The 12,900-nt window shown below is 40.9% G+C and overlaps 1 protein-coding gene across 8 annotated transcripts in view; it reads left to right on the forward strand.

The window, feature by feature from the left end:
- tmem94 (transmembrane protein 94) overlaps window positions 1-12,900 on the forward strand; it is a 38,955-nt gene that overhangs the window by 21,706 nt on the left and 4,349 nt on the right. For 4 of the 8 annotated variants that reach the window (XM_076887194.1, XM_076887195.1, XM_076887196.1 and 1 more), the window contains 11 exons: window positions 278-410; window positions 2,350-2,465; window positions 2,571-2,670; window positions 2,799-2,907; window positions 3,381-3,570; window positions 3,662-3,739; window positions 3,847-3,932; window positions 4,027-4,108; window positions 4,994-5,163; window positions 5,310-5,404; window positions 7,460-8,360. In XM_076887194.1, coding sequence (XP_076743309.1) covers window positions 278-410; window positions 2,350-2,465; window positions 2,571-2,670; window positions 2,799-2,907; window positions 3,381-3,570; window positions 3,662-3,739; window positions 3,847-3,932; window positions 4,027-4,108; window positions 4,994-5,163; window positions 5,310-5,404; window positions 7,460-8,280 — 1,980 coding nt within the window. In that variant the 3' untranslated portion in view covers window positions 8,281-8,360. Of the gene's footprint in view, window positions 1-277; window positions 411-2,349; window positions 2,466-2,570; window positions 2,671-2,798; window positions 2,908-3,380; window positions 3,571-3,661; window positions 3,740-3,846; window positions 3,933-4,026; window positions 4,109-4,993; window positions 5,164-5,309; window positions 5,405-7,459; window positions 8,361-8,381; window positions 8,476-12,182; window positions 12,354-12,900 lie in introns of those variants that run through there. The other 4 variants (XM_004574269.3, XM_004574270.3, XM_076887198.1 and 1 more) reach the window with 3 other exon arrangements.

Here is a 12,900-nt window from a genome sequence, read left to right on the forward strand (position 1 = left end):
GACAAAGGTGGTAACTTATTTAATTACTGCTAATTACCGTTCTCCGTCATCTAAAAAGATTTGATGAGGGTCTAACAGCAAATGACATTGCGTGTTTCACTTTAGACAGGTGTGCTCTCACACAAGGTCACAGTTTATGACCTGAAGAAAATTTTCAGATTTGTTTGGAAAAACCTACTAAAATACTGGATACTACTATATAGTAGTGTCTATATATAGTCTAGTATACTGCTATAATCTACTATAAATTTGAGACGGCTCCTTTGGATTTGTGCAGGTGTTTGCAGAGAAGATGGGTTTAGAGACAGGCTGGAACTGTCATATCTCTCTGACACCAAACGGAGACGGTCCCTGTGATGGAGCTCCATCAAGCCCCAGTCATGGCTCCCTGCATGAGGATTTGAACCAAGGTACCCGTGTTTCTGACAAGTTTGAGTTAATATTCGTGTTATTAGTAATGGGAACAATTTTAAAGGCTGATTATATATTTAGTCATTAATAGTGTAGCAGCTATCAATTATTTTAGTAATCAAGTAAACTGTTGATTATTCCAACAAGTAATCGAATAAGAAGTATTTCTGTCTTATTTACAATAAATATTCAAAAGGGAAAAAAACATGGCTCTTTCAAAAGTTGGAATAATTGGAAATCTCCAAATATCCACCAAATATTTTGATTTAATTAACTCATTTAAAATCTGTTCTGGAAAATGATTGGGAGTGGGTAGGCTGTCAAGAATGGGCTCAAGATAACAGTTGACTCTACTTCCAAATGCAATGTTGGAATTAGATGAAGGAATAATATCAAAACTCAAAAAAAAAGAGCATCAACATCAGGAGCATAAATAATTAGAAAAGCATTTGGTAGAGTAACCAAAAGTATCTATGATATGGATCAGACTTTGTGGCCTCCACTCTAAAGAGAATATTTGTACAACTGAGGATTGGCACACCTCTAGATTTATAAGTAAATGGAGCCTGAAAAACCTGAGAAACCTAATTTGCTCTCAACCTGTGCTGTTCAGCTGCACTAGCATGCGTTTCTTTGAGGAAGATAATTTCTTCTTCCAAAAATTTAAGGTGTGAAAGGACATGACCCTTCTTAACCACGTGTCCAAGACCTTTTACGTTCCAATTAACCAATGTGAGGTCTCTCATGTCGCTAGAAACAGAATTATTAGGTACTGTCGTAACAGGATACAACAACATAATATCCACCCAGAACGAGGTAATGCAAAAAGCAACTAATATCTAAATGTACAACCACATCTGAAAGAACACAATTACCCAAACTGTCAAACACTTCATGAAGGTAGATCAAGAGCTGTGCACTTCCACTCTGCTCTCTCTTCACCGTGATGCACCAGTAGTGTCTGCATCACTGCAGCTAAAGCACTAGTCTGTCTGTTAATCTCTGCTCCCCTCTTTCCTCACTCGTGAACAAGACCCTGAGATAATTAAACTTCTCTACCTGGGTCAGCAACTCATCCCTGACCCAGAGTGGGTCCTCCACCCTTTTCTGGCTGAGAACCATGAGGTGCTACTTTTAATTCTCAGTGCTTCACACTCTGCCACATACACACTAAATGTCCCCTCCCTAACTCAGTGGGAGGGAAAAATAGCTGGCAATGCGTGTTTTCCTATGAGGTAAAGCAATTTATGGCAGCCCAGCCGTATCTCTGTTATATCTATAAAACCACTTACAGTCTCCTTTCTCGAAGTATTGGGTTCCTTCTCAGCAAAAAATCAGTTTAGTACTGTATATCAGCGGTCCTCAATCCCCGGGTCTCAGACCGGTACCGGTCCGTGAGTCGTTTGGTACCGGGCCGCGAGAGTTGAGGCTCAGGTGTGAAATGTATAGTTTTCAGGGTTTTTATCGGTTTTCAGCATTAGTTTGTTATCGTTTTTATCGTTTTTATCGTTAACTCCGTTTTCCTGGGTCTTTTCACGTGTGTTATGAATAAATCTTCTTTTTTTTTGGTACCGGTACTAGTTTTATTTTGTTGTATTTATCCGCGACACCTTAAAGGCCGGTCCGTGAAAATATTGTCGGGCATAAACCGGTCCGTGGCGCAAAAAAGGTTGGGGACCGCTGCTGTATACAACATACTGTATGCAATATACTGTGTATCTTAAGAGTGTATGAGTAAATGTACTTCGGTCGTTGCTGTGCTTTTTTTTTTTTGGAAGTCGAATTTCCCAGAGGAACCCACCCGAGGGATTAATAAAGTTCTATCTTATCTTATCTTATCTTATCTTTTGGTGTTTTTCGTTGTTTTTTTTGTTTTTTTTCAGTAATGCTTCTTAATAAGTGTAGAGGAAGCCACACTATATTTTTTCTGTAACACAGATTCTCGGGATGAAGCAGAAGGTCCCCTGCTACCAGAAGAGGAAGCTCACTCTGACCTGGCCAGTTTCCAGCCCACAGATAGCGATGTCCCCAGCTTCCTGGAGGACTGTAACAGGGTAATTTGCTCTTAACCAGTGAAACTACTGTTCTAGCCCACAGAGGCAAAAGCAAAGTCTGCTCAGTCTTGTGTTTTATGTATTGCTTCCATATATTTTGTAAAGGCCAAGTTACCTCGTGGGATCCACCAGGTTCGTCCTCATTTGAAGAACATTGATAATGTGCCTCTTTTGGTGCCACTCTTCACAGACTGTACGCCTGAAAGTAAGTCTTATCTTACATATGGGTACCATATTGTGTACAAGATGTCCAGTACATTACTACTTAGTATTCTGAGTAAAGTTTAACAAAAGTGAACCAACGATCCACATGCCTGTATCACTTCCTTTCAGCCATGTGTGAGATGATCACGATCATGCAGGAAAACAGGGAGGTTACGTGCTGTCTGGGGAGCGCTGGCAATTTCCGCAATAGCCGCCTGTTCCTTCAGAGTGACCTAAGGTATGCTAATAATAAAATGCGCAATCATAACATAGAATCAACTGCCTCTGCAGTAGGTTGTCACAACTCTGTCACTGACTGCAGTTAGCTACAGTAATTCTTTTTCTAATATGGGGCTAACTGAGGCTGCAAAGCAGAACAAGGACTACCAAAGAGATAATAAATCATTTGGAATATTTGCAGATTAATTCAAAAACACTTTCATGCCACAGTGTATCCTGTATACTGCACCTGGCCAAACTAGAATAAAACAGGTCTCCTTTAAGCAAGTGACTTATAGTTTTAGAAATCCAATGCAAAGTTGGAAGAATGAATGGACAAGTCTCTTAATCAGACTCCAGCTGCAGTGTGCTGGAGATGATGGTTTACTCATCAGCAAAAAAATGAGCTTGTAATTGCTTCAGTACTCTGTTTCTTTGAATTGTCCAGTCAAAGCTGAGACTTAATCGCGCCACCTGACCTCTGTTTTACAGCATTGCTTTGGACCCTTTGTATCCATCTCAGTGTTTGTGGGAGACTTTTGGCTATGCCACTGGGGGAGGATTTAATGGAGAGGTCGAAGGACTGTCTCCATTGAGGCTGTCTGGACAGCTCAACAGCATGGGCTGTTCTGTTACCTTCCACCAAGGAGAGAGTGTGAGCATGGTCAAACTCATAGAACAGGTTAGATGCACACAGGCCCTTGTGTACCCGATCAGTCTAAGAGTAATGTTACATTTATAAATGTATCTGCCTTTGGCTGAATGTGTTGCAGGCACGACACACAACCTACGGCATTCGCAAGTGCTTCCTCTTTCTGCTGCAGTGTCAACTCAGTCTGGTTATCATCCAGGTGAGAAGGGAAGATTCATAAATTCTGAAGATGTGCCTGTTTACACTGCATTAAACATCTTCCTATTTCTGTGTAATTTACTGCATGATGTGCTTCTGGTGTTACAGTTCTTAGCCTGCTTAGCTCAACTTCCTCCTCCCATGAACACCACTGACATCCTCTGGGTGTCATGCTTCAGCTGCCCTCTGCTAAGGTACATACATACTGTAAATATCTAGAAACTAATAATTCATTGTTATTTTGTTGTTTCGTGAAGAAACTGGTTCTAATTTGTTCTCTGTTGGCAGTGTGTCACTTTTGGGAAAGCCACCTGATAGTACAGTTATGACAGTTGCCACAGGGAAGAACCTGGACGCAATCCCAAAGAAGGTAGTATCAAGTATGAGAAATAGAGTATACTCATGTGATATTATTCAGGTTTTTATTGTTCACACAGTGTATCTATTTCCTGTATCCACTCAAATGAATGCTTAATAAAATCTACTTAAAGAAACTCTGCTCAACCTCAGAGAAAGAATTAATTATAGACACGACCATAACAGTTACAACTGGCAAATTACAAGACATGCACAAAAATGTCCTGCACTGTAATGGTGGACTATTTCGTCTACTGTTTTCCTCAGCATCAGTCATATGACAACAAAGTTGCAGCTACTATTGCAAAATACATGTTGCATAGCTTGGTTTTTATTTTTTATTTTACTAGTCCTTTATTTATCCAGGTAAAAAAATCTCATTGAGATTAAAAATCTCATTTCCAAGAGAAACCTGGCATCATGGCAACTAAAGTCAAAATACATGTACATAACATTTAAAACAAATACAATATCCCATACGAACATGTGAAAAATATACAATAACAGATCAATTAAGAGTAACATTAAAAAACAATCACACTGAATAAAAGAGTTACAACAGCTAGTAATAACTAGCCATTCTATATTTTGCGGTACTACTGAAGAAAGTGGTTATAAATCTTTGTTTTGTTCAGTCATTTGACTTTAGAATTTATGGGTAAGTTCATATGAAGGATCACATTAACTATTGAAGTCATTTGGCAGGCTAGGCTAGTATTTGCTGTCTTACTAGCAATAACCTTGGCAAGCAAGATACAATTAGCCATACATGAATCTGATGGCTATTTTGTAACATTAGCTGATAAAGTGATTTGAAAAGGAACAGCTACATTACCAGATCAGCTACTGAAATCTTGGATGAATTTGTGTATGTCTGTTTGCCAACCTCTTTAACCAGACTCAGAACTACTTCCTTGGCTGTTTCCTGTTGAAGTTTGGCCTGACTATGTGTGCCTACCTGTTGGCCTTTGGGTTTAGCCTACAAGCGGTCTGCCTGAGCAGTTTGTCACACTGCAACCTGAACTCCTCAGACAACACCACTGCCTCCTGTAATATATTTGCAAAGAGGTAGGAGTAACAATAACCTGCAACAGTCCATAGCTGTTCCACTCATAGACTTAATGCTAAAATTAATTACAATGCAGTTAGATTAGCAATAATGAAGAACAAGTAAGCAACATGTTAAAAACAAATATATTTCCATATATCTGCAGCGTTTCACCTAGTGCACCTCAGTGGTTCTTTGAACTGTCTAACGGTCTGCTGATGACGCAGAAGATCATGGCAGGGTTTCTTGTCTTGCACACAGGTAAGAGCGCCTTCATAGATATGTACAAGTGTCCTTTAGATTTTTATGATGTCTTAAAGCAGTTTGTGAGCTCTATGACAACGGCAGTCAGGATCTTAGAGTATTCCACTGGAGCGCGTCTTTAGTAAATGAAAACCCCTTTCCTCCCTCTGGTCAATTTGCGGGACCATAAAACAATTTTTATTCTGTTCTCGGAGCTTAGGTTTGCCCAAATCACCTGAAACTGCTTTTTTTTTTTCTCTTTTTTTTTTTTTTTTTTTTTTTACCCACACTGTGCTCTGCTAGGGATAGGGCTTCCCTCCGTCTTCTTGGGGGGGTGCCTTCAACATTTCAAATGCTAATAACTAAAGACAGGTTGGTGTAGACTCACAGCTTAGGAATGAACAAAATGGATACAGCATACATACATTAAGCGGCTGTGTTTTATGCAGTGTTGGGGAGTAACGGATTACATGTACCACCGTTACGTATTTAAAATACAAAATATGAGTAACTGTATTACATTTACTGTTTAAAAGGGTGGTACTCAGAATACAACCATTAAGAGGCTCTAATGTCTGTGTCTCAATCTCACGGCCCATGTCACCTCTACTTACGGAATTTAAAAAAAAAAAAAATTTTATTATTCAAAAAAGTATTTAAAATGAAGGCAATAGGCAGAGTGTTACAGGCATAGCCTTAAAGAATGTATCCTCATGGGTAGTGTAGTCCGTGCTGCAGCGAGAATGGACTGTCATATCCGTTATGTGTCTGTGAGCATGTAAATATAATAATAACCACTGCAGCCAAGAAGAGTGCCTGACGAGCCCAGTTGTAAGTAAGCTGTTAAGACTCGACTGTACACCGTGTTCGTGTTTTCCTCCGAAACAATAAGTTCCGTTGAAGCAGTCTTTCAACGCCTCTCTCTGTCTTTCGCTTGCAAAGTTGACCCAGACAACAAAGTAAAGCTAGTTTTCAGCTACAAGCCCGTATTAGCCAGAGGTCCCTTTACTACGGTTCAAAGCCGCGGACCTGTTTTATATACACGCGGAATAGTTTTCTATACGAGATCGCTGCAAAAAGTGCAGCCTTACCTAATGTCCACCTACTGTTACTCATTTATATTAAGATTTAAATATCTAGTTGGTATTGGTATGGCGAGTAGCCTTCAGTGATAGTAATAAATCACAGCAATAGTACATTCATGTAGTTCTAAAGCATGATAATATATTAAGTAATCCAAAGTATTCTGAATATGTTACTCTCATTGAGTAACGTAACGGAATATGTTACAAAATACATTTTGGGGCATGTAATCTGTAATCTGTAGTGGAATACATTTTAAAATGTAACCTTCCCAACACTGGTTGAATGTATAAGCCATGTGCGAAGTTCACTCTGACGCCTCTGCCTTTCTAAACGGAGGGACAGTAAGTGTGTGTGTATATGTAAGTGTGTAAAAACTGCACATAGATTAACACCAATAGTATTTTGTCTATATCCGCAATTGTAGAAATTAATCTCATGTAAACAATAACGTCACGTCAAAAGAGGCTCACACCTCTGACGTTGCATGACTAAATCTCAGTTTTCCTCGTCCACACAAACGCAAAAACTGAGTTTTTGAAAACCTCCACCCTGGCAGGAGTTTTTTAGAAATCTTAGTTTTCAGTGATCAAAAACACCGTACACATGTGGACGAAAGGTGCAAACACATAGAAAATCCTGCGTTTTCAAAAATACCCATGTACATGTGGACGTGGCCCATTTTCAGAGAGGTAGTTTGAAAAAAAAAAAAAATGAACATTTTGAACTCACCCATACTTGGTGTGTGTTCAAAATGTATGGGGTGTCTGGCCCATTGCTACGGGCCATTCGATCCCAATACAACCGTTGCAAGAGTTCGCATTGCCGGCAATAAGTCGGACTCGTTCCCGGTGGGTGATGGGCTCCGCCAGGGCTGCCCTTTGTCTCCGGTTCTGTTCATAATTTTTATGGACAGGATTTCTAGGCGCAGCCAAGTGGCGGAGGGCTTTCGCTTTGGTGGCCTCAGAATCTCATCTCTGATTTTTGCAGATGATGTGGTTCTGTTGGCTTCATCGGGTGAGGGCCTCCAGCTCGCACTGGAACGGTTCGCAGCCGAGTGTGAAGCAGCGGGAATGAGGATCAGCACCTCCAAATCTGAGGCCATGGTTCTCAGCCGGAAAAGGGTGGAGTGCCCACTCCGGGTCGGGGATGAGTTCCTGCCCCAAGTGGAGGAGTTCAAGTATCTCGGGGTCTTGTTTGTGAGTGATGGGAGAAGGAAACCGGAGATCGACAGACGGATTGGGGCTGCAGCTGCAGTAATGCGGACGCTGCACCGGTCCGTCGTGGTGAAGAGGGAGCTGAGTGTAAAAGCGAAGCTCTCAATTTACCGGTCGATCTACGTCCCTACCCTCACCTATGGCCACGAGCTGTGGGTAGTGACCGAAAGAACGAGATCGCGGATACAAGCGGCAGAAATGAGCTTCCTCCGAAGGGTGGCTGGCCTCTCCCTTAAAGATGGGGTGAGAAGTTCGGCCGTCCGGGAGGGGCTCAGAGTAGAGCTGCTGCTGCTCCACATCGAAAGGAGCCAGCTGAGGTGGTTCGGGCATCTGACAAGGATGGGTGAGGTGTTCCAGGCATGTCCCACCGGGAGGAGGCCCCGGGGCAGACCCAGGACACGCTGGAGAGATTATATCTCTCAGCTGGCCTGGGAACGCCTTGGTGTTCCCCCGGATAAGCTGGAGGAGGTGGCTGGGAGAGGGAGGTCTGGGCTTCTTTGCTTAGGCTGCTGCCCCCGCGACCCGGCCCCGGATAAAGCGGATGAAGATGGATGGATGGATGGATGGATGGATTTTGAACACAGATTGTTTTGATAATCACGAGATGATCAGTAAAACTCCCATGTTAAAGATGAGTGATTGTGTTTTCTTTTTTAAAATCGAACTTTTCTTATTGTTGTTCTGTCATTTACCAGTGGTAATCTCCCTGAGCTATGTCCATCGCTCGCAGCCTTTATGGAAAAAGAGCCCATTCAGCAATACCTGGTGGTGTGTCACTGTACCTGTGGTGTAAGTAATTATGTTCTTTAGATAATGTTAAAGCCCAGTGTTTATCAACATCTTTGCAAACATCAAGGACTAAGATTAACGCTGGTTTTATAATAGATTTCAGCAGCCCTGTTTTGAGTGATCAGTAAGACTAGAAAATTGCAGTGTATAAACACCAGTACATTTAGCTTTAGATACTGTACTTACAACAGGGTTAAAATGAACAGATTGGTGCTGGAGTTCATGTGTTTGTCTATTAAAGATGTTAAGCAATGTTTAGAGACATATTTACTAATGAGATTGCAAGACAACTTTCAAAGTGAATGCAATGTTGTGTTGACATACTGCACTCACAAAGCTAGAATCAAACTTTGAACATTGTGGTTATGTTGCTGCAACGTTACCACCTGAGAGAAAACTCAGTACCGTGCAAAAGTCTTGATCCATGCTTCATTTAGATTTTTTGCTATGAAAGTATATGTGCAGCAAATAGTTTAGACATTTTCTATCTTGGTACGTGTAGAAACCTTGTTATTTTTACAGCATCGGTGTCATATTTGTGACCATTGTCATGCTAAAAAATGAAGCCATTGCCAATCAGTTGCTTTCCAGGTGGTAGTGGATGGTGGATAAAAATCTAATTGTACATTTCCATGTTCATAACTCCACTGAAGAGCCATGCAGACCTAAACCATTACAGTCTTCACCGTGTTTTATAGATTGCTTTTGTTCTTATTCTGCGTACAGATAAGAACAAAATGATTACTCCCACTACGAAATTTCAAGTTGATGTCAAAATTTCCCAAGTACTTTTTTTTTTTTTTTTTAACAGAAGAGATTTTCAAACGAGCATTTCTAAATACATTAGGTTTCTTTAGAAAGCACAAAATATTTTTATTTGCACATATTGAAAGAATAATTTCAGAAAAAAACCCAAAAATGCCTGGGGTCAGTATTATTATCCCTCTGAAAAATTGACCTTTTCCATTGAGCCGTAGCCCAAACCACTGCTATGCAATGATGTGCTTTGACTTTAAAATGACCAAAGCTTCGAGTTAAAACTGGGATTTATCTTATTTATACAGTAGAAAAAATGTCTGAGCTGTCACTTGAGAAAGCATCAGGCCAGAAAGAAATAAAATCAATTTAGACTTTAGAAAAAGACTTATTGATGCCCACAAAGCAGTTGAATATAAAAAGTTGTAACATTTCCAAGTTTGAGGAACATGAGGAAGTGAGCCACCCAGTACAGAGCAAACCTGGCTATGAGAACATACATGCACTTCAAGAAATAGGTTTTACTATACCCTCCAAAAAAGACAAAATTATTACAAAAATTAAATGACAGAAACAAGCCATATTAATAATTAAGTGGGCCCATAAAAGAGGTTAACTAAACAAAATTATACTCAAAAAAAGTACAAAATATCATAATTCAACAAACAGACTTCCCCAAATGAGAGACAGCTCCACTTATATAGTGACTGAATGAACTATTGTATAAATAAAAGGGGAAAACCACAAAGCAATAGCTAAACATAATACAAGAAGAAACCCCATTCCCCCCTGAATCGTCACAACAGATGGTTAAGTCCATTCTGTTGCCTCTGCACTTAAACCAGCTCCAGGTAACAGAGTATTTCAGTTGTGTGGCTGCATGCAGCCATCATACTGGCAGAGGTAGGAAATGTGTCCTTTGATCAAATGAGACAAAATTCTAGCTCTTTGGCCAAAGACATTGGTTATGTTTGTAGAAAGAAGGGAGATGTGTGCAACCCAAAGCATACTGTCCTCACACCAAACTATGGGGATGCTGCAGCAAGTGTGGAAGTGGGAAAACTCATCATGGTCGATGAAATCATGAAGAAAGAGGGAAATGTGAAGATTTTAACAGAAAAACTCATGCAGTCCATAGTAAAAGTGGTTCTGGGTTGTTGCTTTGTCTTCCAACCTGACAAGGAGCCAAATCATATATAACTCGTGGTGAAGAACTACCTCCAGAAGACCAAAGTGATGGTACTGGGGGGAAAAAATTCAAGTATTTTCCAAGTACTGTTAAAACGTGTGCTTAAAAATTATATTTACATAGCGGGCTAACAATTCTGTCCAGCTGTATATAAGTCCTGATACCCCTGATTTTCAGTCCCGTTTTTGTGCAATTTGGCTTACCTCAAGCTCTTCTTCTTGTTTCCCTTTCTTAAGAATGGCTTCTTGATAGCCACACTCCATGGAAGTCATTACTGAGTCGTGGTCAAACAGTAAATGACTGAAAGATCAGATGCATTTCAAAGGAGGACTTTTAGGTCTTCGCTGGATTTTTCCTTCTTATTTCTAAAATTGTGTTTTGTCAGTTTTTATAACATTGTTATCATTATCCTTCATTGGTTGAGTTGGGTGCCTTTTTATGCCTGCATGAGTCATTGGCCAGTGTTAAAACATTCTTCTGAAAATGATTAGGTACAAGGACTGGACTGAAAACTGGAAAAAAAAAGCACCTAATGTCCAAAGAAAAACTTTGAAAGAGCTTAATAATGTCTGTAAAACTATTGCCTATAGATATTTAAAAATACAAATTCTGAATTCTTCGAAACAAAATATAAAACAGGTGGGTGGCTCAAGACTTCTGCACAGAACTGTAGTTCTGCTGTTTACCTCAGAGTTGGCAGAATGTAAAATGTAGTCATGACCATAATAAGATCTTGTCTTATGATACTTTATACGTTACAGTAAAATCAGTTGGGATTGCCTTTGTTTTTGAGTCTTTGTTAGCAATTTTTTTTATTAGTACCTACTTGGATCGGCTCGTTACAATCAATATACCACGAACGTGCGTGAAGTCTTAATAGTAACGCAGCAGAGTCTCCGGTTACATCATTTGCATGCGACACATGACACCACAACACAAGGAGAGCCCCAAGGAGTTGATTGTGTTCATCTGTGGACGTTGTGTTTAAACACTAGTTTGCTAGTTTGAGTGGGGAGTCAAGGAGGCCATTTATGTGAAAAGGGAAAGAGTTCCTCTGAATCGAGGAGGGGACATCTTTCACCATCATACAATGCTGTGATTGCAACCATTCCCCAACTCTATGAATAGTACTCATGGGCATTGATCAGTGGTCTTTGATCTGTGGTTGTTGATCAGTGTGGTCTGACCTCACAGCACATTGGGCTTGTCATTGTGCAAAGGTACTGTTTATAAGGTTGCAGAGACCTGCAGTCATCTGTGACTGAAGAAAATCACTTGAAAACTAAAAACGTCCAGATGAACAGAATTAACTCTTTGGGATTTACTTAGCAGGATGATTGAGCATGCATCAAGACAGTAGAGGAGGATATCAGACCGATGCTATTCCCATTCCTCAGTCGGTGGCGTTTTGTCAGACTTGAAGACCACAGTATTATTTGTTGTGTACCCATTTACCTCGTTGTCATGTTTCAAAAATGGCGGTTATGATTTTCGATAAGGAGACGCTCTCGTGAATCATCAAGTGACGCCACCGATTAGCCAATCGGTGGCATGCGGTTTGATGTCACATTTTAGTACCTGGTTGGACCGCTTGAGACTGTGGCCAAGCAGGTACTAAAAAGGTACCTGCTACCAGTCACTACTATCGTCCCATGGCGAACCCTAAAAACCCTTGTTAAGCCATACCAAGCCGACACGAGTAGGTACTAATGGAAAAGGGTATGTATATGTATGAAATCCTCTTGTCTGTACTTTTCACCAGACTGGTCAGCCAAATTGTTCAAGCCACAGTGGATTACCAGTTGTGGTGTGACAAGACTACTGTCCTGTGCTTTAAACTGGCTGACATACCGCTGGAGGCCTGGCTGCTAGTGTCTGTCTCCCTGCTGCTGGTGGTTGTAGTCAATGAAGTGGTGAAGCTACATGAGATACGGTACGAAATAGAAGAAGCTGTTAGAAATACATCAGTAGTGTTGGGGGGGGGGAGAAGGGATAGTATAAAATAGTTGGAAAACGATTAGAAGCAATATGATTCTGATTCACGTTGCACGGGCACCACGGTGGTTAGCACTTTTGCTGCACAGTAAGAAGGTCCTGAGTTCAATTCCACCATCAGGCCGGGGTCTTTCTGTGTGGAGTTTGCATGTTCTCCCCAGGTACTCCGGCTTCCTCCCACAGTCCAAAGACATGCAGTTAGTGGGGATAGGTTAATTGATCAATCTAAATTGCCCATAGGTGTGAATGTGAGTGCGACTGGTTGTCTGTGTCTCTGTGTTAGCCTTGCGACAGACTGGCGACCTGTCCAGGGTGTATCCCGCCTCTCGCCCTATGACAGCTGGGATAGGCTCCAGCGCCCCCCGCGACCCTGGAAAGGAGAAGCGGAAGCGAATGGATGGATGGACAATATGTTCTGTACAAATGTTAGAAACAGAAAGAGGGTAGCATGAACATGTGGTGGTGGAATAATAATAATGATAATA

The sequence above is a fragment of the Maylandia zebra genome, linkage group LG8 (genome assembly GCF_041146795.1).
Source record: "Maylandia zebra isolate NMK-2024a linkage group LG8, Mzebra_GT3a, whole genome shotgun sequence".
NCBI lineage: Eukaryota > Metazoa > Chordata > Actinopteri > Cichliformes > Cichlidae > Maylandia > Maylandia zebra.